At 38.4% G+C, this 23,410-nt stretch overlaps 2 protein-coding genes across 5 annotated transcripts in view; one reads left to right on the top strand and one right to left on the bottom strand.

The window, feature by feature from the left end:
• Positions 1 to 14,992, top strand: part of LOC129448250 (clathrin coat assembly protein AP180) — a 61,031-nt gene extending 46,039 nt beyond the window's left edge. For 2 of the 4 annotated variants that reach the window (XM_073872278.1, XM_073872277.1), the window contains 13 exons: positions 1,032 to 1,256; positions 1,724 to 1,804; positions 2,031 to 2,099; positions 4,210 to 4,317; positions 5,040 to 5,111; positions 6,074 to 6,244; positions 10,033 to 10,257; positions 10,364 to 10,388; positions 10,651 to 10,744; positions 10,838 to 10,927; positions 11,036 to 11,131; positions 11,267 to 11,361; positions 13,487 to 14,992. In XM_073872278.1, coding sequence (XP_073728379.1) covers positions 1,032 to 1,256; positions 1,724 to 1,804; positions 2,031 to 2,099; positions 4,210 to 4,317; positions 5,040 to 5,111; positions 6,074 to 6,244; positions 10,033 to 10,257; positions 10,364 to 10,388; positions 10,651 to 10,744; positions 10,838 to 10,927; positions 11,036 to 11,131; positions 11,267 to 11,353 — 1,343 coding nt within the window. In that variant the 3' untranslated portion in view covers positions 11,354 to 11,361; positions 13,487 to 14,992. Of the gene's footprint in view, positions 1 to 1,031; positions 1,257 to 1,723; positions 1,805 to 2,030; positions 2,100 to 4,209; positions 4,323 to 4,974; positions 5,112 to 6,073; positions 6,245 to 10,032; positions 10,258 to 10,363; positions 10,389 to 10,650; positions 10,745 to 10,837; positions 10,928 to 11,035; positions 11,132 to 11,266; positions 11,362 to 13,486 lie in introns of those variants that run through there. The other 2 variants (XM_073872279.1, XR_012371582.1) reach the window with 2 other exon arrangements.
• A 1,517-nt stretch (positions 14,993 to 16,509) lies between these two features.
• Positions 16,510 to 22,232, bottom strand: prss35 (serine protease 35). Its single transcript, XM_055211232.2, has 2 exons — positions 21,834 to 22,232; positions 16,510 to 19,075 (listed from the first exon to the last, which is right to left on the bottom strand). Exon 2 carries the CDS (start codon positions 19,060 to 19,062, stop codon positions 17,809 to 17,811), a length of 1,254 nt encoding a protein of 417 aa, XP_055067207.2. The 5' UTR covers positions 19,063 to 19,075; positions 21,834 to 22,232; the 3' UTR covers positions 16,510 to 17,808.
• Positions 22,233 to 23,410: the final 1,178 nt, after the last annotated feature.

Raw genomic sequence — 23,410 nt, 5'->3', positions numbered from 1 at the left:
ACTAGTAAACGGGCAAAGTCTTGGTTCCAAACCAACAAAATTAATGTTATGGAGTGGCCAGCCCAATCTCCAGACCTTAATCCAATTGAGAACTTGTGGGGTGATATCAAAAATGCTGTTTCTGAAGCAAAACCAAGAAATGTGAATGAATTGTGGAATGTTGTTAAAGAATCATGGAGTGGAATAACAGCTGAGAGGTGTCAAAAGTTGGTTGACTCCATGCCACACAGATGTCAAGCAGTTTTAAAAAACTGTGGTCATACAACTAAATATTAGTTTAGTGATTCACAGGATTGCTAAATCCCAGAAAAAAAATGTTTGTACAAAATAGTTTTGAGTTTGTACAGTCAAAGGTAGACACTGCTGTTTTTTTGAACACACCCTTTCAACTAATTGCCCAATTGCACAGCCTTAAGAGCGTGCATATCATGAATGCTGGGTCTTGTTTGTTTTCTAAGAATCTACTGAACCTACTGGTAACTTGTTTGCCATGTAGCAATAAAAAATATACTAAAAACCTTGATTATTCTGGTTAGTCACATTGTACTGCTATTATTTTGAACAAGACTGTATATTTGCATATCAATGATTCATTCCAACAAAATAAATGTGTATTTCAATAAAGAAGTAACCGTGTTCACCCGAGCTGTCCTATAATGGCACAATCTGTGTGGATGTATTTAATGTAGTGTACATACAATATGCTGCATGATACACTAAATGTGTGAATATCATGTTTTGTGGATGTGTTGAACTTTAACATTAACTTTAGCTTTGTGTCCACATTACAAGGTTCTGGCAAATCTGCAACGTTTGTATTAATACTACATATTTTTAATCTGTGGTAACCCATTTTCATCAGTCTGGTGGTTGTACTATGGTTAACGGGTCTTAAATGTGTGCAAATCCATTTCCTCTCTCCCTAACTTCAGCGCTCCTGAAGTTGAGCTTTTAGTGTGTCCTCTTTTATTTGCAGTGTTTGTTGTTTAACACACCTTACTCATTCCACTGTCACCCCCTTCCCAATTAAGACCCCTGGGCACCATCAGAGGGGAGTTCGAGTGTTGCACCAGAATTGGACCTCTTTGCCATGAAGCCAGCAGAGAGGGAAGTCACTGTGTCCGTATCATCCCCTACTAGCCCCGAGCCGAGCATTTCACCAACAGCGGCCCCCTCTGTACCTACCGTGACTACCACATCCACAACATCTGCAACAGCCGAACCACCGGTCGTTCCGACACTAGACCTCTTTAGTGGTAATATCTCTGCTGTCATTCTGCCTGTGTTTGCATTACTAATTACTTGCTAAGCTAGTTCCCTAACATTTTTATGATCATTTCTCATTTAGACTTATACTTTATTTGGATTTTGAATCATAGTGAATCATGATCTTTACCACCTTTAAATGAATATCAGAAAATATTCAAATAATAAAATGTCGTACGACAAGGAAAAGGGTGGTCAATGTTGTTGATTCACATTTGGCCTTTTGCAGTTGGTCAAAATCCAGGATTTGCAGTGACCATGTCATGCAATCATTTATTGATATTTTTGAATGTTGCACTTTCATTGAAATCGATTAATGCTTTAAGTTAGCCATTTGTACAACTTGTATACTGATGTTTCTCTTCTTTAGAGTCACTTTTAACGGTGTTCCCTCTCAGAACATGTGATAATATGCACTGTCTAGAATCATAACACATATGTGTGTCCTTGTTTATAGATATGTTTGATTCTATGCCTGATCAAAGCTCCTCCACAGAGCCCAAAGCAACAACTCCTAGCCTAGACCTGTTTGGTGCAGGTACAGGAATTGATTCCCGTGTTTTGAACGTCTCGTCTGTTCTAGTCTTCATCTTCTTATTCATCTGTTTTTCCCCCTCCGTCTTGGGTTGTCCTCATAGTGGAACGTGGACTTGTGCATGTTTGCACCCTCAAAAGCACGATTGTGTGTCCTAAGTGCACTCATGCACCCTACTGATTTCTCTTGCTTTTCCTTTTCACCTTCTTGCTTTGTCTTGGTCTTGAAGATCTTCCTGCCGTCTCTCGAGGGCCTTCACCTTTGCCTGAGGCCAGTGTGACTGGTGACCTGTTGTCTGGTGAGTCTCTGATCTTTGTATAATGTTTTCTTGTACCTTGAATTAGCATTTTCAACAAATAGGGTGCAGGCGTTTAATAAAGTTTAAGCTAGCTATGTTTTTATGCTTACTTGTTTTTTGTTAGAAAAAATCTGATTTTTGCCTCAAATAAAAAAGTAACCCTTTTTGTGAAAGTGCCAATTACTTTTTTAAATTATAATAATTTGTTTGATTGCTTATTTGTGTAGTATTTTATTTTACTTGATATTATTTTCTTGCATTTCAGTAATATTAGAACAGTGGCGGCTGGTGACTTCTTTTTTTGAGGGTGCACGATGCGAAGTTTGTCACAACATGTATGTAGCTTGTCATGTGTGTGGTTCGTAATTTCAAAATATGTGAGAGATCGTGTGTGCATCACGTGTCATGCCAAAATAAGTGCCTGTTGCAGACGCGTCTAAAGGGTTTATGATAAAAGAGACGCTCCCGTTTGCCAGATACTCGCATAATCTCATGCGTAATCAGAGTTTACTGTTAAGGAGGTGTCTAGCGTGTATTTTGGGAACGTGAGCGTCTTTTTATCATAAACGTTTTTGACGCGTGTGCAGCAGGCACTTATTTTGACAAAACTTGTGGTGCACACAGGATCTCTCGACACGCAGGACACATATTTTGGAAAAGGGAACCACACACGTGACAATCCGAACATTTATTTTGAATTAGGGCATCCTCGGATGAGCAGTCACGAGCCACCACTGTATTGGAAGTAGTAAAACACCTTATCAATACAGTACCTAGCAACCACACGGAACACCCTAGTAACCAGTAACCTAACCCTACCCAGATAAAACTCCTTAGCAATGCCAAGCAACCTCATGAAACAGCCTAGTAACCATCTACTGCTTTCTACCAGGGTTCCCACGGGTCCTTGAAATTCTTGAAAGTATTTGGGTCAAAAAGTTCAAGGCCCTGGGAAGTTTTTGAAAATATACATATATAGATACTGGTCATTGAAAGTGCTTGAATCTATTTTTATGCAAAAAAATCCATATTATTCCCTGTGTAGTGTAGGATAATATCATAAAATTCTAGACTTTTTAACTCTTTCACCGGCATTGACGAGATATCTCGTCAATTAAGAGAAACGCTTCCCCGCCAATGACGAGATTTTCCGTCTTTCCGCAATACTGCTATTATCCACCCGGAAGTATTGCCCTATGGCAAGCGGCTGCATGTCCGTGTCTGTTTTAAAGATCGCTCTGACTGGGATCTCTATGAAAAGTCCATCACAAAAATTGAATTATCTCTGCTTTTTGCTCAAAATGTGGTGTACTTAAGGTAGGATGAAACGTTTTTTTTTTTTTGTTTGAAAGCAGAGGGTCTGTTCTTTCATTTGGTATATTGTATGTTTATATATTTAAAGAAGAACATTTTCTGGAAGGCATTAAACTTTGGTGAAAATCATGAAAAACGCTGGCGCTGGCTGGCAACTTTTTTAAAAAACGCTGGCGGTGAAAGAGTTAAGCACACATGCTAAAATGTTCGCTTTAAATGCGTATATCTTCTGTATGCAAATGTTGATTCATACCAAAATGCTTTTTTGCATAGTTGTGTTTGACACATAAAAACGTCTCGGGTTACGTATAACTGTTGTTTCCTGAGAAGGGAACTCGCGCTGCGTCTCCCTTGCCATACTTTCTGCGTCCTTGTAACGCCATCTTTGGCAATATTTCAGATAGCGATATAACTTCCTGGCTCCCGCGTCACCCTGTCTTTGTTGTTAAGCCTCACCATCAATTGAATTTGATATACACATTCAGACGCACTTACCCCTGAAGACGTCCCCAAAGTGTCACCGCAGTGACGCAGCGTGAGTTCCCTCGAAAGGAATTTTTAACAGTGTATTTTAAAAGGTAACACGATGTAACCTTGCTCTCACTTAAAATGTGTCCCCACATTTAATACTTGAATTTGAGGGTATTATACCTGGAAAGTCCTTGAAATGTCCTTGAATTTGAAGTTAACTAAGATGTGGGAACCCTGTTCTACGCCACTGCTTCAAAGTTAATCACCATACTAAAATGAAGGAGTGTAGAGGCATGAAAGCCTGTTTTTTTTCTCTCTTTCATAGACTCGTTTGATGCTCCGGCTGTTGCTCCTGTGGTTGCTGCATCTGCTGCTCCAGCTGCTCCCGTCTCTCCTCCTAAAGCTGAGCCTGGACCTGTACTAGACCTCCTTGTGTGTCCTTTAAACTCCCTCATAAAAAACATCCATCCTGAAGAGCATATTCCGATATATAATATCCAAAGGTTTCCACGGTTGCAGTCAGTAAATTATGACAATTGCAAAATGGTTTGGTTGTTGCGTCTGATTGTGAAACATTTGTGTTGAGCGTTTTAAGTTCAGTGTTCCTGTAGCTCTGTTAGATTGGTTGACCAACACCAAGGTTTTGGGTCTGTCCCAAGCAATACACATAATGATAAAATCTATATCTTAAATATACTATACAGTAAGTCACTTTGGATTAAGGTGCTTGCCAAATAAAAAAAATTATGATTTTTATTGGTAAGTATGATGCAGTAACTGTACATTTATTATAATGCTTTTTATTCTGATTCAGTGTGTGGTCTCCAAATCATATGGTGTTTAGTCGGTGTCTGTTAATTCATCTGTTACATGAACCAATGATGAAGTTCGAAAGAGATGCATCATTCGAGGTTTATTGTACGTGTTTGCATGCCGTGCCATCATGTGTAGACGACTGCATGTGTGGGAACATGCACAGTGCGTCATTGTTTTTGCGGTCTGTGTGAGTTTGTTTATGTGTTGGTGTGGGAGTGTGTTGTCTGGTGTAAATCCCGGCTCACTCTCTCCATCTGCCCTTCTCCCAGTGTGTATGCAGCTTTAAGGCTCACTAATGTTTCCCCTCCTTAATGCTGCGTTATGGGATGGCCCGGACAGACGCATTCGGGGACACTGCCTTGGAGTCCCAGACCGTTGCACCCGTAGCACCATCAGGTGACCTGCTTGGGGGTATGTGTCACATATGATGATTAGAAAAACTCACATTTTGGGGCGGTTTCCGTACAGGGTTTAGATTTATCCAGGACTTATTTATTTTAGGACCTTTAAAGGAAAACAACATAGTTTTTCGATATTTTACTATGTTCTTACCTCAACTTAGATGAATTAATACATACCTATCTTTTTAAAATGCGTGCAGTTAATCTTTGTGTAGAGTGCGTTGTGAATGTGTTAGCATTTAGCCTAGCCCCATTCATTCCTTAGGATCCAAACAGGGATGAATTTAGAAGCAACCAAACACTTCCATGTTTTTTGTATTTAGAGACTGTTACACAAGTAAGTATGGTGGCACAAAATAAAACGTGGACGTTTTTTAAGTGGATTAGAAGTGAGAACTATATTGTATGGCGGAAGAGCACTTAGCACTTACTCCTTCTCTCGCTCAAACTTCCGTCAATATTACTGCGCCCGAGGTCGTAGTGCTGCAAACTAAGTGCTCTTCTGCCATACAATATAGTCCTCATTTTTAATCCGCCTAAATAATTGCCAAGTTTTATTTTCTGCCACCATACTTACTCGTGTAACTACTCATGTAACAGTCTTTAAATAGGGAAAACATGGAAGTGTTTGGTAGCTTCTAAATTCATCCCTGTTTGGATCCTAAGGAATGAATGGGGCTAGGCTAAATACTAACACATTCACGACGTGCTGTACAAAGATTAAGTGCAAGCATTGAAAAAAGATAGGTATGTATTAATTCATCTAAGTTGAGGTAAGAACTTAGTAAAATATTGAAACATATTGAACATGCTATTGAAAACAACAGCACTGATATATGTTAAGATATGTGATAATGCAAGAGTCTGGAACTGGGATCAGCCCTGTTCGGGAAACCGCCCCTTTATGTTGATATGAGTGTGTTTATGATTGTGGATTTTGAATGGCCATTGACTCTCTCCCAATGTCTTCAGGGTTACTTTCACCAGTTGCCCCCACAGTTACCCCAGTGCCATCTGCAGCCCCTGCTGACCTGCTGGAGTCAGATTTTGATGCCTTCGGCTCTGTGCCTGTACCTGCAACACCAGCGGCAACAGACAGCACTACTGCCACTGCAGCGCCATCTGGAGGCTTTGATGCATCAGGTGAGGTGTTGCCTCTGATGGATCTCTCACTTTGATATACATATTTGTGACCCTGCTTTTGAAATCCAGGCTAGTCTCATAATATAATGAGATGTGGGTTTATTTTAATCTTTGACATGACCTTACTCAATCAATATTAAAGAGTAACTAAACCCCTGGTCAGAGCCTGACTCCACCCACTGGCAATATTTGAAAAAGTGCAAGAAAAGTGGGAAGACCCCAACGGAGATAGAGGGGACCACATGGGTGTGGTGAGATCGTAACAAGGACGTGGTTAGCTTGAACCTGCTTACATCACGTAGTACCGCATCATCCAGTAGGAAAATTTAACTGCAGTAGCCACCGTTCAACCTGAAGAGGGCAGCACTCAGACGTTTTGCACCATATATTGTAGCATTGAAACACTTTATACTGAAATGTCAAAAAAGTAACTCAAATCAATGAACCGCACTAAAAAAGCCCAATTCTTACAGATCATTAACTAAAAAAAGTTGGTTAAGGGTTTAGTTACTCTTTAAAGATATCAATTCACAAAATTTTCTTAAAGGGATAGTTCACCCAAAAATTAAAGTTCTGTTATTATTTACTCACTCTCATGTTGTTACAAACTTTTATACATTTCTTTGTTCTGATGAAGAAGAAAAAAATATATTTTGAGGAATGTTTGTAACCAAGCCTGATTGACTTCCATAGTAGGAAGAAAGAATACCATGGAAGTGAATGGGGCTCATGATCGATTTGGTTTTAAACATTGCTCAAAATATTTTCTTTGTGTTTGTCAGAACAAAGAAATTCATACTGATTTGTAACAATATTAAAGTGAGTAAATGATAACAGAATCTTCATTTTGGGTGAACTATCCCTTTAACATGTAGGATGCATTTTTGTAAAAACAGTAAATTACCAAAAAAAAACTTTTTTTCTACAGAGTTGGTCCCAATTTTAGTTTTTGATCAAGTCCTCTGCTATACACTGTGGTGCCTTTTAAGCCTGTCTGCTTCTCATTGCCCAATTATGCATGAGCGCTTTTGTATTCGCTGACCTTTACTGTACTGTATAATATACAGAGTATGGCATTTTCCCAAAAGCATTTCTCCCTATTTTTTGGGATCTGAATTACTACTGTCTGCACTCTTTCTCGCTTAATATAATGCCTTTTCTCAACTTCCTCATCTGTCTGGTCTTTCCTCGTATCTCTGCTTCTGTGATATCTCTCTTCGCACACTGCTCTGGCTCATTGCTTGCTCCTGCTGTGCGATTGGTGAGTTGGCGAGAGAGCTACGGTCAAGGCTTTGCGGCATGTATCACTTTACCCAATCACGCTGCAGGGTTGGGGAAGTGTGAATGTACTAGTGTTTTGTTTCCCCCTGCTTGCCCATATTACTGCAGAATGAATTGCCTGCATCAGTGTTGTTAGGTATTGCCCTCACTTGACCTCTGGTGTAGTGCTTCAGGATTTGATTGGACCAAACCCCTCCTGCTTACTTTTTCATTAAAAATGCACTTTTTGTATTTATTTCCTTGCTAATTGACATCACTGTAGAAAGACAGTACTGTTTTGCAGGTATATTTGCCGTAATTTTGGTCTTAACCACAAATGTGACCCTGTCTGTGAAATCCAAGTTAAATGAGATTAGGAGCGTCAAAGTTTAATTTTTACTTTACCGTATTTTCCGGACTATAAGTCGCACCGGAGTATAAGCTGCATCATTCAAAAATGCATCATTAAGACGAAATCGCAGTGGACTATGCGGGTGATTCTCACGAAACCATTGAAACACCACCGCACTAATGATTTTAGCTATACAATGTGTAATATAGTAATATTAAAAAGCATCAGAATTAACACAATACTGTGTTCTACCTTGCACAATGTGTGATTTCAACATAAGAATTTATAATTTGTCAATTTTATCTCATTTTCTGCTGAAATTCTCATTACCGCAATGTGTCCGGTTGTGTTTGAACATGCGTTATGTTGTAATTTAATCAAATTAACACAAAAATATTAAGAAAAAAAATAAATGGATGTTTTGCTAGACTACTTTAGATGACAGAAAAAATATTTACTGAATATTCATGTATAATAATAATGAAGAAAAATTAGGAAAATGATGTGTCCATGCCTGATGTTCTCATCCTCCGCAACACTTTTTGAGAACAGTTTAAGCACACATACAGAATTTCAATAAAGTTTGATTTTGAGTGACCAAGCACATGGACCAGTTACTTCAAGATGGCTACCAGGTAAGATCATTTTTTTACAGTTAATTTGAAATATTGTCTTGTCAGAATGCTTACACGACATTTTGAATATCATTACCGCAACAGATGCTTATTAAATGTTAATTTAATTAATAGAAGCATAATACTTTTATTTTAAATGCATGTGCAGAATCTCCAAATTATGTTCTTTCGGGTTTGTCATGTCATTTTGAAAATATGTCAGTGTTGATGTTTTCTGACTGTTGCGGTAATGAGATTTTTTAGGACTCATTTTTTAAATTATGTTACAAAAAGTGTTAAATGATAAGTAAAAGTTTTTACATGAATGTTCCCATTTACTCCAGACTTTGTTTTCCAATGTCTGGTGGGAAAAAAAGTACATTTAAGCAATTTTTACATTTTCATGCTTGACATTTTTAAAACCAAGTTTTCGTGAGAATCACCCATACGTCGCGTTTATTTAGAAAATTATTTCACAAAATCCAAGCTGAAGAACAGACATTTAATCTGGAAAGGCAAGTTATTCAACTAAACAATAGCAGACAGAACAGCAGGCTGAATAGGGGTCTGTACGTTAAAGTAATATTATCAGTTATTTAAACGATAAACCATAGCATACAGAACTTACCTGGAAGGTTTAATAGGCTAAATTAAATGAACAAGCCAACTAGCGTGAAGTTCGCATACTCTTCATTCCACATTACTGAATCCATTGAATTACATAAATACAGGAGCAGCATATAGCGGACTCTCGCGTCTGTAAACGGTAATATTGTCTCATAAATGTCAAAATTAATTCATACTGACTTACAAGTTGCACCTGGCTATAAGACACAGCACCAGCCAAGATATGAAAAATATGTTAATTTTAATCTTTGACATGGCCTTACTCAGTCAGTATTAAAGATATCAAGGTTATATTTTTACAGAATGTTCTTTACATGTAGGATGATTTTATGTAGAAAACTGTAAATCAGAAAAATGAACTTCACTGCAAGGGTCACAAATGTCCAGTAACTATAGTAAGTGGTATTCAGCTGGTCATAAAATGGTGCAACAATCTTTTGTAAGTTACTGATATAACTACAGTGACTGTACTTCACTTTAAACATATATATATTTTTTTTAATTATTGCATCTTTAACATTTTCTAATAACCTAAAACTTTATTTTGTTTTGGTGAAGTTTTGGGTCATCTGTTCCAACTCAGGATATTTCCTTTTGTGCCTGATAGGATTTATCCAGCCGTGTGCTGGCATCCTTTAGCTTGACATGTGTTATGCAACAAATATCCCATATGTAAAAATGTGTGTTGCCAGTTTGCACCTTTCTAGTGCATGTTTAAAATACACATGGATGCAGATTTGAATACATTTGATCATGTTATGATAACCCTGTGGTTTTCTTATTGTTGCTGTTGTCTTTCACTCCTCTACTGTAATCTCTGTCTCAGTCTGTTATGCAAATGAACTGTTGTGTGAATGTGTGTACGGTGAACGCACGGTAGATACCCCAAATCTATTCTGCATTTATCAACTCAATCTTTTCTATGCCCACGCTAGTGTTTGACGGATTAGGAGATCTTCTGATGCCATCCGTAACACCTCAGAGCACGGGTGGGACTCCCATGGCTACCGCCGGTACACCAGTAACACCTGGAATTTTACCCACCACTGGTCCCACAATGGCACCGGCGATGATCCCGACAATGGTACCTGTGCCGACTGCCCAACCACTCAAACCTATTGGTGGAGACTTGGACTCTTCACTTGCCAGTTTGGTTGGAAGTATGTAAAGAAAATTATGTATAGATAGTGTGTGTCATTGAATGCTATAGGCACTTTGCATGTGTAGCCAGTTCATGTTTATCTCTCTATTTTTCCTCTTTTGTAGATTTGGGAATGGGAAGCCAAAAGAAGTAAGTGTTTGCTCTTATTGTGCATGTTTGTCATCTTTTCAGTTATCTATAATTGTCCATCCGCCTGCTTGATTTACTCAGTGTAACCTGTATTGACACTCATATAGCAGTTTGATTGATTCACTCAAGGACAATTCAATTTTGTTTAATTTATATAGCCTTGGAGTGCCCGAGTCAACTTTATTGAGTCCCATGTATGAATTAAGAAGAATAATTTAGGTATATTAAGTCAACTGACATGACAGCTCTTTGTTTTGTACAGGGAAAACCAGTGGAGCGAGAAGAAGCTAACAGGTGGAGCTAACTGGACCCCTCAGGTAGCCCCCACTAGCTGGGGCACATCCGGCACTCAGATGGTACGAGTCGCTCCTTCTTTAAAATATTATAGGAGTTGAGTTTTTCTGTATATTTTATCATGGTTCGGTTTTATCTCTTGTGATTATGTTTAGCCTGGCTCTGCTACTGGAGCTTCAGGTGCTGCTGCCCCTCCTTCTGGAGCTATGGCACCGCCCATGGGAGCACAGCCAGGCTTTGGCATGGTAAGAAATCCCTAAAAAATGTATTAAGAAATTGTTAAAACATAATGCATAGTAAATATTCTGGAAACAGGTTCTCTGTCTCATTATTTTGTTATTTTCTCAATACAGCCTGCAGTAGCAGGAGTGGGAGCTCCCATGATGCCTCAGCCTGCAATGATGGGACAGCCCATGATGAGACCACCATTTACTAGTCCAGGAGCACCCGTAAACAACTTATGCTTAAACACACACACACACACAAAACCCAGATACATACACTTTCTCTTCTTGATGTTCTGACATCAGTAATTGAAATCATATAGCATAACACTTTTATCTAACCATGCTTTGTCTTCTTAGTTGTCTCCAGGGCCAGCTGTTCAGAGCCCCAAAAAGCCACCCACCAAGGATCCCCTTGCAGATCTTAACATCAAGGATTTCTTATAATCCCTCAGGTATGATTAAAATTTAACCACTGAACAAGGTCTCATTTATTACCATTAGTTAAAGACGGGGTGCACGATCTCTGTAAGGTGACATTTGAAATCACCTAAACAAAAAGCCCCTACCCCAAAAGAATCTGGAATTTCTTTTGATAGATCCGCCCCACACATACGCAACCCAGGCAACGATGTCGGTTAGTAGACACGCCCCTTACTGCTGATTGGTTACAAGTGTGTTTTGGTACTCAGCCCGACTCTCTTTTCCAAAGCGTTTTTCAAAAATCGTGCACCCCGGCTTTAATGCATTAGCTAGCACTGAGCAATATAATTTTGCAACACTAATCTTGTTTAATGTTAGTTAGTACAAATACAAATTTTTCTGTTTATTTGTTCGTTCATTGTGCATTTACTAATGTTAAAGGGATAGTTCACCCTAAAATGAAAATAATGTCATTAATGACTCACCCTCATGTTGCTCCAAACCCGCAAGACCTCCGTTCATCTTCAGAACACAGTTTAAGATGTTTTAGGTCTTACACCTTCCCCTTACCCCTTCACCTCGGTTTTGCGTGTTCATGCGAGGCGAAGTGGTGTCTCAATTCTCAGTTTGATCAAGGGCTAGGGCCAAGGCGTAGGGATACATAGCCCTTGAAACGAAGTGTGATAAGGAGCACACTTGAAAGAGAGGGGTAAACGTTAACGTAGGAATATCTCAGGAGAGCCGGCATCAAGACGTTTTATTGACGAAAACATCGAACTGTCAAGGAGTCACACAAATGAAAGTAACGTTATTTTCTGCAGTTTAATTGAGATTATATTATGACACACATGTTTTATGATACTTTCAATAAAATGTTCAAGCGGTTTTAATTGTAATGTTTTTGTTTTGAATCGCTAGTTAAGGTGCTAGCTAGCAGCTAAGTTATGCGCTATTTGTTGAGCTCCGCTCAGGGAATCGATACCACAACCTGAGACAACGGCATCTTCTTTGTTTGTCAACGCTTGTCTGTTTACGTAGCAGCCAGTTAGCGGCAAGGGAAGGTGACGCAAACGGTAATCGAGTGGTGTCTCATTTTTTAGAAGAACGATCTGTCTTAACCCTTTCCCCTTTACTCGGTTTCGAGGGGCAAGGGGAAGACGAAGACAAAGGGGAAGGGGTAAGACAGAGAAATGAGATTGGCCCCTCAGTCCGAGAGCTTTCTGACTCTTCATTGAAAATCTATGTACAGTTTACTGTCCATGTCCAGAAAGTTAATAAAAAATCATCAAAGTAGTCCATGTGACATCAGTGGGTCAGTTAGAACAAACAGTATTAACAAAATTACAACTTTAATCAGCATTGTCTTCTCTTCCGCGTCTGTTGTGAAGCGCATGCGCGAGACTAAAGTCACGTGACTGCAGTGACGTGGCTGACATGTTATCCTCAGACATGTTCGCAAAGGTTTTTTTTCAAACTTACAGCGTGCGTCTCCCTCAGACTGTAAACAAAGCCTGGGCGCACAAAAAAACAGCTGGGGCACACCAGATAACACGTCAGCCGCGTCATATGTCATCCGCATCACTGCAGTCACGTGACTTTAGTCTCCCGCATGCACTTCACAACAGACGCGGAAGAGTTTTACGAGTCTTGCGCGTTTGGAACGACATGAGGGTGGGTCATTGGTGAAATTGTTTTCATTTTTGGGTGAACTATCCCTTTAACATATACGTTGGTTGTAAGAATGAATAAGTAAATGTTAAAATGTACATGAAGTAAGACTAATACTCTAGAAGTATTGTTTGTTGTAAGATCAACACTAATGTTGTTCACTAATTGAACTATATATATACAGAAATGCCTTATAATATACATAACTGTATTATTGGTAGTATTATTGGATGTTTTTATTAGACTGAGCCGTTTTTATCTACATAAACCGCGGGTCCCCTCACATGAAAGTCGTCATTTTGCGTCGCCATGTTTTTATAGTAGTCATAAACGGACAAACCGTGGCTTCACCATGTGTTTTTTTTTAAAGGGATGGTTTAGCTGTGGACTGAGCTGTTGGTTGCAATTTATCTCACCACTAGATGCCGCTAGAAATCTTTGTAGAGCTGTATACTACTATACATCAGTTTGTATGTGTTCTGTTTTCAGTATTTTCTCCTCAAAGATTGAGCTCCCGTCCAATGAGAGAGGACTGCTGTCTGTTTACACCCTCAGACACCTGAGGAGCCCACAGCTAAAGATCCACTGATCCCATCCTCAACCGCCTCCGCCCCATCCCAGCATTATACCTGTGTCATGTTGTAGCACAAACTGTGAAGTGAGTCGTATAGAAAAAACAAGCCGAAAAATGATGATGTGCTTTTTTCGATGTAATCTTTTGTTTTTATGAAACAAAAAATGATTTAAAAACACACAAATGAAAAAGATGTAAAACAAGTATGTCAACTATTTTCCAATGTTTATTTTTGAAGTGAATGATGTATGAAGTATATGCGTGTTCCCCTTAAATGTAGTTCTGGGAGCCCTGGGGTCAGAGGTGTAACGGACCACCTTAAATATGTTTGTTCGAGTGCTATTTGTTGTATGTTTGTTTGGGAGCAGTGTGCAATGGATCATTTGCAGAAGGTACCATGTATATTTACGATACAAAGATCTCCCATCTTTTCTCATTTTTATCTGTGGCCAACTTATTGATGTGAACCTGGTAATCGGATTATAAGAACACGTTTGTCATCTCCTGTTACCGATCGAAATCGTTGTTTACAAATATAAATATATATATATGAATATGTATAAAGTAATAACATATCCGGGCTCCTCTAGATAACCCTATTAGTGATTATATGTCATTTTTGTAATAATATTGTTTCATTGTTAGTTCACTGTTTGCATCCATTGGTTTACCCCATGAAAATAACCTCAGCATTACTAAGTAATCTCTGAGAAAGGCCTTTCGCAGTCTCTTAATGAAATAGCCGATATGTACAGCAACTTGTTAACATGGTTATCTGGATGTTTTCTGCCGAAAAACCCAAAACATTCACAGTTGTAGTAAGTGGAATGCTGTGTTTGAGTCTCTTATATAGTTACTTGTGCTCGTATGAATTTCCAACTGAAACTGGTACATGTAGTGTTATTTTGTATAATTGTAGAAGAACCACCCACATGTTCGGTTCTCAGTCTTACCCTCTCATAGCACATCCTGAACACCATTCCTCGTTTGTTATACGTAATATGGTCAGTTAATGCTCCCTCTGTTGGATATTTACAACTTTGCACAACAGAATGGAGTGCAGTGAAGATATCCAGAATGAAAATACTGATGCCATGGATGATGGGGTGTTTTCATTCTGGATAACACGGGGCATAGGTGCACATGCTGTTTATTAGCAGTGATAGACTCTTAGATCTTTCTTATAGTTTTCAGAGGTTGTCACTGTTAAACAGTGTTACAGAAAGGTCTTATTGACATCCCTGTAGAAACTTCTTCCCTCTCGAACTCAATATGTTGTTTGTTGTCATGGAAATGACAAAGGCAGATCTTTGGATCTCTTTTTGCAATTCTCAATGCAATTATTTTGATTCATACTGACACCCCTACATAGTGCATGTAAGCCCTTTGAGATGCAATAAACACTGATGGGAAGAATTGCCCACCTGAGTTCCCTTGTGTCTGTTTTCAACAGAGATACATTAAAGGAAAATGACACAGTTTTTCAATATTTCACTATGTTGTTACCTCAACTTAGATTAATAAACAAATACCTGATCGATGCGTGCACTTTTAATCTTTGTACAGCGCTTTGTGAAAGTGCTAGCATGTAGCCTAGCCCCATTCATTTCTATGGCTCCAAACAAAAGTTTTATTTTTTGCCACCATACTTACTCGTGTAACTATGTAACAGTCTTTAAATAGAAAAAACATGGAAGTGTTTGGTGGCTTATAAATTCATCCCTGTTTGGATCCTAAGGAATGAATGGGTCTAGGCTAAATGCTAACACATTCACAACTCACTGTACAAAGATTAAAAACGCATGCATTGAAAAAAGATAGGTATGTATTAATTTGTCTAAGTTGAGGTAGGAACACGGTAAAATGTTGAAGAACGGTGGTGTTTTCCTTTAAAGGGGTAGTTCACCCAAAAATTTTAATTCTGCCATCATTTACTCACCCTCATGTTGTTCAAAACCTTCAAAAGGAGATATTTTGATTAACGATGGTAACCACACAGTTCCCATTTACCTCTATAGTCGAAAAACAAATACTATGGAAGTCAATGGGTACCGTAAACTGTGTGCTCACCACTATCAAAATATATATTTTTGTATTCAACAAGAATAAAGAAACTCCTACATGAGGGTGAGGAAATGATGACAGAATTTTCATCTTTGGGTGAACTATCCCTTGATCATTAAGGTGAAATAATAATTAAATTATATATATATATATATATATATATATATATATATATATTTTTTTTTTTAAGCCTTATATAAGATATAAGAAAGTCTTGAGAGGTTTAGAATAGACCTGGATAAGCTGTTAGCTTAAAGGGACACTTTTTTTGAAAATATGCTCATTAACCAGCTTTTGATTTTTACCGTTTTGGAATCCATTCAGCCAGTCTCCTGGTCTGGCGGTACTACTTTTAGCATAGCTTAGCATAATCCATTGAATCTGATTAGACTATTAGCATTGCACAAAAAATAACCAAAGAGTTTCCATATTTTTCCTATTTAAAACTTGACTCTTTTGAGCACTGGCCGAAAATAGTCCCCTTGGTTACTTTCAATAGCAGGGGACTATTTTCAGGCGCTGCATAACATCACTACGCCTTCTGCAGCTATGTTACAGCAGTCCTTGATTATTACGCCAGAATAAAAAGTTCCGAGCCATATCGCCCTAGAAAATCGCAAACTAAAATATCGAAACTCCTTGGTTATTTTTTAGCGCGATGCTAACGGTCTAATCGGATTCAATGGGTTATGCTAAGCTATGCTAAAAATGGTACCGCCAGACCTGGAGATCAGCTGAATGGATCACAAAATGGTAACATTCTGTTTAAAACTAGGGGAGCTGGAAAATGAGCATATTTTCCAAAAAAGTGGAGTGTCCCTTTAACAATGTGTAATGTGAGTTATCATTTATTTGATCATTAAAAACACAAATGTACTGTATTTGTCCTTTTGGACCAAGACACCTAAATCTCAGTTTATTTGGTGCTTTAAAAGTACAGATTAGGATCTAGCCAATTTTAAAAAAGAAATCTATGCAAATTTATATTAAGATTTACATTTCTTATCTAGCTACATTGCATTCCTCCATATCATAATTACAAAAAGCTAATGATATTAACCAATGACTGCATTACAATTTAAATAACCCTGTGTAATTTTTTAAAGGGGTCATAGCGTGAAAATCTGACTTTTTCCATGTTTAAGTGCTATAATTGGGTCCCCAGTGCTTATGTCAATCTGAAAATGTGAAAAAGATCAACCCAGTAACTTTTTTTTTGGGTAAGCCATTTTCTGCAAGATTGTGAAAAATTAGGTCGTTCAGATTTCGCCTGTTTTCGAGGTAGGTAGCAAGGCCAATTACAATAATACAATACAGTTACAATTTCATCAGCTCATTTGCATAATAAAGGACACACCCAAAACGGCACACTTTTGCTCAGGCCTACAAAGTGGCAATTTTAACATGTTATAATAAATTATCTGTGGAGTATTTTGAGCTAAAACTTTACATACACACCCTGGGGACACCAAAGACTTATTTTACATCTTAAAAAAATCTCATAATATGACCCCTTTAAGAAATATGTGGTTTTATTAATCTAATTCACACCTTTAAATACATAATTACAGTTCAACAGTAGCCTGTATCTCAAACAGGTCTTCTGATGTTTTGCATTTAAAATTAAATTAGCACCATAAGTCAACAAGGACACCCACCCAGTAGTTATCTGCCTGCGTTGTGTTACAAAAGACAGCAACATGGATGTAAGTGGAAGCCTATGAAGACAGTTTACAGTTTATGAAATCAAAGACACACAACTATAACATCTATATGATGATGGAAACAACAACAAAAAAAAGATTTTTAAAAACCTGCCCGTATCATTACTAAGATAAATCCACAAATAAACAAGCTGCTTCTCTCAGAAAAAAAAATATTTTTTTCTGTGTCAAATCTAACTTCTATGCATCTATGTCAATACAGACAAGAAATGCCTCCCATTGCAAAACAACACTTTCTGATTTAAAATAATAAAGAGATCATTCTCATTAAGACAGACTGAAATCCATTTGATCTAATTGATTCAAACAAAAAGTGTCTCATAAAATAAATTAAGGTATCAAAAGAGCCTTACTTAGAATACTTCACTGATGAATGCATCCGTTTGTGTACTTTGTGAAGTGCACAAATGGGAGGTGCTAGAATTGATGGGAGGTGACTGTTGGAGTTTTTAGGTTCCCTGACACTTGCTGGAGTCACCATGAACCCAATGGCAGATCTGTGCGTATTTCAGCGGCGTGATGCGCACCGCCACATTGTAATCCTGTTGCACACCGTTCACATCCACCCACTGGTGACCCGAGAAAACCCCGATGATCTTCCTCTTCCACTTCTTCTCTCCGGGTTCTCTGAGGCGAATGTAGACACCCGAACCGCTGGATCCGGGTTTGGCATCACAATACTGATAGAGCAAGTCGTTGGACTCGTCCGATATTGAGCAAAAGCGGTACACCAGGTTGTCCGGTCGGTCATCGTCGAAACCTGAGAAGTGGATGCGTCCAGCTGGTAGCTTTTTAATGGAGGGTATGATTCCTAGATCCATGTATTTGGTCTTCTGGGCCCTTTTAAGCTCCAGAATGGCGTAATCGTAATCGGCCACGACGCTTTCAGAAATGCCTTTAAACCAACCCTTGGGAATCTGCATCTGTTTCACGCGCGTCCAGCGGAACGATGGAGGCTCGGAAACTGCGCTTCGCCTGCTACGGTTCCTCCTTCCTTTGCCTTTGCCCTTACGTTCTTGCTTCTCCGTAACTCCTTCATTTTCTTCTATTTCCTCTTCTTTATTCTTTCTCTGCCCTTTTCCTTTCCTACCTTTCCCTTTCCTTCCTTTCCTACGTCGAGATCGATCTTTAAGCACACCGACGTTGAGTTTCTGCACTCCGTCCAGGTAATCCGTGCCATTGTGGATGCAGTGCGCGGCCGTCAGCACGTGTTTAGGGGACACCAGCACTCCAGAGCATCCCGTGGAGATCTTGACCGATGTGGAGAAGGGATACTTCAGGGAGTACTGCTTGTCGGCGATGGTAAAGCGCGTGTCAGTGCCGTACACCTCTCGTCTGCGCCGGGCGCGCGATGGAAAGCTTTGCGCCCAGTCTTCGCTCGCGTTCAGCTCCCGTACAGTGACGGTGGTGAGCGTTCGCGTTCCGTTGTCGTACATCGTTTCATAGGAGAGCAGCTTTTCCAGATCGTGCAGGCTGGGCTCCGGGAGACCCCGCTGGCACTCAATGCCACATATGCCGTGGAGCTCGCCCTTTGGTTTAGCCGAAAACCCCGAGCTGTCCAGACGCACCGTGCGCTTTTCTTGTAGCAGTGGTACCTTCTTTTGCGGCCACTCATCGTCACCCGTGGCATCGTCCACTGCTGCGGCCACGAGCGCAGCCAGTGCCAAGATGGAAAGCAGGAGTTTTAAGGGTACCGGGCCCATTGCAGAGAAACCCCTGGTCACAAAAGAAAAAGAAACGGGGTTACATTGAAATACTGAAGAACGAGAATTTGTTTATTACTTTATATACAGCTCAAGAACAGCCATGTATACACTGTCAAAAATAAAGGTATAAAGCTGTCACTGGCGCAGTGTCCTTTAAAAAAGGTCCTAATATGTACCATTTAGGTATACAAATATGTATCTTTGAACTGTCAATATGTACCTTTGAAGTACTAATATCATATGCACTTTTTGGGTACAAAGGTGTACCTTTTTGAAAGGTTACTGTGGCAACTTTTGTACCTTTATTTCTGAGAGTGTATTAGGGTATAGTAAACTAGCAAAAATCCTAGATACTCTACAGTTTTAACACTTTACTATAGCAAATATTTAAGTAGATATTTTATTTAATAAATATATTTTTTATATATATTTTAATGTATTTATTACAGTGTATCAATTCACTATAGGTAGTACAGAATACTGTAGCTTATATTACCAAAGGATAGTACTACAGTTTACTGTAGGGCCTACACTACACTTTTCTCCTATGATGACATTGTCAAATATTCTTTAAAAAATTATTGAATTCATTCATCAATTCTTTCTTTAAACATTTATTTATTTATTCAGAAAATACATAAAAATGCATATGCAGTTCATACTAAATTTTTTTCTTTATAGGTCTGTCCACTAGGGGGAGACTAATAATTAGACATTGGAGCACTATTTCAGGAGCTGGGAATGAAGGGGAGAGTCTGTAGTGTACAGCATTTCTATAACTCCCATAACAAACATACCACACATATTTAGATCCAGTCGTAATGTCCATGTTATACCAACATCAGCATTCCCACTAATTCCAAAATATTTTTTTCCAAACATCTCAAGTTTCCTTATAAGACCTAATGCAAAGCAAACCATTTTTATTACCTTTATAGTGCCAAATTAGTGCCACTAGCTTTAGAGACTAAACAAACGGGTGAAAGAGCGGACAAATACTCCATAAATTGCACCAGGCAGAGGAAAATTATGCTGTCTGTGGAGGCTGAAGTTTTGTGGTAGTGTAAGAGTTTGATTCTGTGAGTCAGAGCTTTTGAATTAATGGCTTGGAAATCTTCTCTACTGCCCTGCTAAATCTCAGCATTTAACACATATCAGGTTCTGTTACCATCCTCATTACAAGGCCTCTCCACTTCTGGTGTTTTTATACAGACTTTTCTATCTCCTAAACCAAACCCTTAAATAAAAAAAAATGTCTATTCACAAAACTATGCAGTCCCTTTGCATTTATCAGTGAAGCAGCCCTCAATAAATGAGTTTAAAATATGAGTGCATTTCATTTTTTCACCAGACCATCAATTTGCACTGAACCGAAGAAATGATTGTCTGCCAGGAGCTGTAATATGCATGCATGGTACGAATATTTGTAGGGACACATCTGAATACATTTTCCAATACATTAGAAATGCAAAAAGTAGCAATTTGAGGTTAAAACCAAAATGTCATTGTATTTAAAAGCAGCAGTGGTGCAATACATATCACCATAACACAATGCTACAGCAGAGGTATACGGTAAGTGCATCATGACAGAAATGATTTAGCACCGGTTTTAAGATCCAAAGCACAAAGCTAAGCATTTTACAGACATACTGTGTCAGCATACTCACATTCATTTTTCAATAGACTGCACAATTCTGTTAACAAAAAACATTACAGCAACAATTTCCCACGAATAGCCAATTTATGGATGGAAAGAATGAGTCAGGATATATTATTTCTACAGTACTCTTGATTGAGTAGGCCTACATTTTTCCTTTGGGAGTGCAAATCCCACTTCACACACTTTGCTGTGTCATCAATGTGAATCATTTTGACTGTCTGCAATGGATTGTCTGCACAGACAAAACTGTGCAAATCTAAAGATGGGCAGATTAAGGTATTACATCTTATAAGCATACTGCTTAAGAAAAGAAAGACTGAGAAAGGATTTTTTAAAGAAGCAAACATTTTCACTCATGTCAGCATTTCCCAATTTTTCTATTAAAAAATACGGATTTGCAATTTTTTAACCAACATTTTGTTCAACCAAAGGGTGGCGCTGTTGGTCTATTTTCAAACTAAATTGACATCGACTGGCAAGTTCATTTAAAGTTAGCTCAGCTAGTTTAGTGCGGGCATCACTGTCTATCATTCGTGCATGAAGATTTACACCATTAATATTTAATTATCAGCAGAATAGCTAAACTCCCTCTTAAGAGTGAATATGTTATCCACAGTTTCCACATATAATAAATATGACATTTTTATGTAAACTTAGTAAATTTTGCAAGGGCATATTTAAAGTAGATTTTAAGAGTTTAAAACTAAATTTTATTGGGAAAAGTATGAATTGAGTATGAAAAGTATAATTTAATGGTTGGACCAGTTTACTTCCGTTTTTTTCTTAAAAAATAAAATACAACAAATCTATCACATACTGAAAAGCTCTGCAATTCAGCTATTCAATGCGCTTCAGAATGATCATTATTGACTAGAAATAAAGATTTTTCTATTGATTTTGTACAGTCTGCAACTATGCACCAAACTTTTAAAACTTTTCCAACTGCAGATAATTGGCATTAAGCCACCTAGACGATTCATTTTGAATGATCATCTAGGACCCCATAAAATGTTAAACAAATACAAATACTCCTGATATCCTACAGAAAGAAGGCCTATATATAACCAGTGATAACCCTCAGGTGAAAATGAGATGAAAAGCATCCTACCTGCTATCATTCGATTTATGGATTTGTTTAATCCTCAAAGGGGTGTGTTATTAAAAATGAACCCGTGTTTAGAGAGATCTAAATTTACTTCATCTCAAAGTTCTTCTTGTTGGGTGATAGTCCGTTTCTTCTCATATCTGCTCCACCTTCAAGACAGAGAGAGCACAGAGACGAAGTCCTCGGTAGGGATTACACTTGACGTTTAAGGGAATGGGAGGAAAAAGTCCCAACAAAATTTTCACAAAGGATCTCGTAAATGGGAGGGAGGGACCATCATGCTCTCCAACGATGGAGCGGAGAAAAGTCAACTTGTAGTGTCTAGTTCAGCACTTCACCATAATGAATCATGAGATTCTAAATAAAGCTTTAACTAAAGACTCGTCTATCCAATGTTTTCAGATGGGCTTTGACTGGATTTGTGCGAGGATTCGTTCCACTGTGCGCACAATAGCGCAGCAGCGGCTTTATTGTGGCTCTGTCCCGGTTCCCACATCAGTGACACTTGTCTCTATGCACGTGATGCGGTAAACTCGAGCAGGGGGTCTTCAAGATAAATGGATGCCTTTAAATTACCCTGCACATTTGGGCAAACTCTTGGATATAAATTGACAAGTTTTGTGTTTATTCACAGACTTTTTTTGGCATGTTGTGCGCAGTTTAATTCAATTTGATTTAAGAAATTCCGACATTTAGCTTCATTAGTTTCAGCTTCCACCACAAAACATTTTAGCTCGTTTGTAAAGAGAAGTTATAGAATCAGTTCAAGAGACCACGCAAAATGGTTGTGTTTAAACATTCTTTACACACTAGAGCTGTTTTCCTATTAAATTAACTTACACCAGGATAAAAGCGTCTACAATTCGCAATTCCTAATAAAATTCAGCACGTGCGCAAGTCCCAAAGGTGGACAATAGACTTGTTCGACTTCATGCGCGCCGAAAAAACTGACAGGCGGATGACATACAAGTACCGCGAGAGCAATCCGAAATTAGAAATCTCTGTATGATTTCTCGAATTGCTCTCGCGGTATCTTGACGTCATTCTCAACACTTTCTCGCAAGATTTGTTCCTCATTTTTGTGCAATGCTTTTTGAGAAGAAGTTGTCATCTTGTGATTGATATCAGTATTGGTTTCTTTTGTTTATCGTTATTTATTTAAATCTGTTTAAATGAGGACTTCACTGAATGGACTCATTAGGACAAGGATCTGCTAGCTATAGATGAGATACATTTTAATAGCTATTATTTACAGTTTAATAATTAATATATTTAAGAGATAGGGCATTCTTTTATCTCCTCATAAGAACAATCAAGTGTTGAGGTTTATATCAGAGTAGCTGGTAAAAGGTTATTTATGGCTTCTTTATAATTGTTAATATGCTGAGTAGTTGATTTACAAGCTTTTGTGTGTTTTTTGTATCTCCATATCAATTGGGCGAGATTTTTTAAAACATACTGTAGACCATATTATCATTACTTGCATTTTAACTTTTACCACTTAACTAGCGCAGCCCCTTTAGGTTAAAATTAATATAACTCTGGCATTTTTTTTGGTCCAGAAGCCTAATCTTGGTCTT

Source organism: Misgurnus anguillicaudatus, chromosome 10 (genome assembly GCF_027580225.2).
Source record: "Misgurnus anguillicaudatus chromosome 10, ASM2758022v2, whole genome shotgun sequence".
Taxonomy (NCBI): Eukaryota; Metazoa; Chordata; class Actinopteri; order Cypriniformes; family Cobitidae; genus Misgurnus; species Misgurnus anguillicaudatus.
The sequence above is the reverse complement of the archived record's forward strand: the minus strand, read 5'-3'. Positions and strand labels throughout refer to the sequence as shown.